This window comes from Camellia sinensis, chromosome 1, assembly GCF_055761805.1.
Source record: "Camellia sinensis isolate YWXY chromosome 1, ASM5576180v1, whole genome shotgun sequence".
Taxonomy (NCBI): Eukaryota; Viridiplantae; Streptophyta; class Magnoliopsida; order Ericales; family Theaceae; genus Camellia; species Camellia sinensis.
The window spans coordinates 153581099-153583167 of record NC_138961.1 but is presented as its reverse complement, the minus strand read 5'-3'; the positions used below and the strand labels follow the sequence as shown (position 1 = coordinate 153583167).

At 38.3% G+C, this 2069-nt stretch overlaps 1 protein-coding gene across 1 annotated transcript; it reads right to left on the bottom strand.

Moving 5' to 3' along the window:
- Positions 1 to 374: 374 nt before the first annotated feature.
- On the bottom strand, positions 375 to 1544 carry LOC145820406 (uncharacterized). Its single transcript, XM_082915905.1, has 2 exons — positions 831 to 1544; positions 375 to 638 (listed from the first exon to the last, which is right to left on the bottom strand). The coding sequence occupies exons 1-2, from the start codon at positions 1542 to 1544 to the stop codon at positions 375 to 377; spliced, it is 978 nt and encodes a 325-aa protein (XP_082772031.1).
- Positions 1545 to 2069: the final 525 nt, after the last annotated feature.

The following is a 2069-nucleotide window of genomic DNA, read 5'->3' as shown; positions in this document are numbered from 1 at the left end:
AGAGAAAGACATACCAGGAGCTGATGCTCTAACCAATAAGGCCACCCTAGTTTTAATTTGATCACACAAACCAGAAAGATTTGGTTGAAAGCCTGAAAACACCACTTCATTCATATGCTTCCAATGGACCAAAAAGTAGCAAGTGATTCAACTTTCCAAACTTTTCTCTCAAATCTGTTACCAGTAAAACCAACCCACAACTGTAACACTCCTTTCGCTGATACAGGCATAACCCATTTTGCTCCCCACCAAAGAAAAATATCAGCCTAAACCCTTCAAACAAAAGGGCACCACAGCAGAACATGATTAACCAACTCTACTTCAGCTTTGCAGAACAAACATTGGATGTTAGCAAGAACAGGTATGACACCAATCTAATACGAGAAAGTAGAAGTTTTTAGCCTTTGCCTCCAAGCTAGCCACACAAAAGATTTTACTCTAGGAGTAGATACATTCTGCCAAATCATCTTAGAGATAACACCACAGTCATTAGGGTGCAAAATGTTTTCACAACACCTATAAGCTGATGCAATACTGAAACACCCAGAATTTTCAGCCCTCAAACTAAAAACATCATCCTTTTCAGCTCTCAGCCCACGAGCATTGCTAACCCAATTAACCAAGCGAGCAACCTCTTCCTTTTCCCAAGCTCTAAGCACTCAATTAAAACATTCCTCCCACTCATGAATGCTCCTCCTTAATTCAAGAACCTACTTAACTAATTTCATTTTATTAGAAGAGATACTATAAAGTCTAGGAAATTCATCTTTTAAACAACTATTCCCAACCCACTTATCCTCCTAAAAAAGAGTCCTTGCCCTATTACCAACCGATATAAAGGTGTTGCTGATAAAGAAGCCGTGAAGATCAGGATTTAATACTGCCACAGAGAGTATATCCTTCCAAATCTGAGAATGCATCTGAGAGGTTTCCATATTTGGGTACCACTTACTTCCTTGAATGTTATACTTCCCACATAAAACTTTCTTCCATATCAAATTTTCTTCTCCACCAAACCTCCACCACCACTTAAGTAGTAGGCAAGCATTAACATCTCTGAGATTCTTGATGCCTAACCCACCTTTAATCACACTCCTAGTAACTTCAGACCATTTTAACATATGAATCTTGCTTCTAATCACTGACCCACCCCATAAAAATGCAGCTTGAATCTTGTATAACACTTTGGCAACTCCTTCAGGCATTTTAAACAATGAGAGATAATAAGCTGGAAGGCTAGACAGTGCTGTATTGATAAGAGTGAGCCTCCTAACAAGGGATAGGAACCTTCTTTTCCAACTAGCCAACTTAACTTTAAATCTATCCACAATAGGTTTCCAAGTCTTCAATCTTCCTGGATTGACCCCAAGTGGCAAACCAAGATACTTAAAAGGAAGCTTTTGACACCTACAATTCAACCTACCAGCAAATTCATCCAACAATTCATCTTGCCCCCCAATGCCACTAATCACACTCTTGTGATAATTAATCTTGAGCCCAGAGATCACTTCAAAACATCTAAGAATTCTCTTAATGTTCACCATTTTCCCTCATTCAGCCTCACAAAAAATAATAGAATTATCGGCAAACTGAAGATGGGACACATTGATTTCATTCGACCCAATAACAACACTTTTGAGCAACCTTAACTCCCTTGCTCTGGTCAAAAGAATATTGGCCCTGTTTGGTAGGACTTATTTCCAGATTATTTCAGTTTTTAGCTTAATTTAAGCTATTTTGATGTATTTGGTTCAGCTTAACAATACAGCTTATAGCTTTTTGTAAGTCAAAAATCAACTTATTCTTTGAGTGGGGGAGGAGAAGCTTAATTTATAAGTCAAAAATCAGCTTATGTTCACAGCTATAGGCTATAAGCTGTTAAGTTATAAGTTATAATCACTTTTTTACAACTCTACCAAACGGGGCCAATAAGACCCTCAGCTACCATATTGAAAAGAAAAGAGGAGAGAAGGTCCTCCTGCCGAAGGCCTTTTGTTGAACTGAACTCTGATGAAGAGGAACCGTTCACAAGAATTGAAACTCTTGTAGTTGAAATACATTCCTGCACG

Coding starts and splice junctions, on each gene's coding strand:
- LOC145820406 (XM_082915905.1), bottom strand. CDS start 1,544: ATGGTGAACATTAAGAGAATTCTTAGATGTTTTGAAGTGATCTCTGGG. Junction 639..830: donor TCAGCAACACCTTTATATCG/GTTGGTAATAGG, acceptor GCTTGGGAAAAG/GAAGAGGTTGCTCGCTTGGT.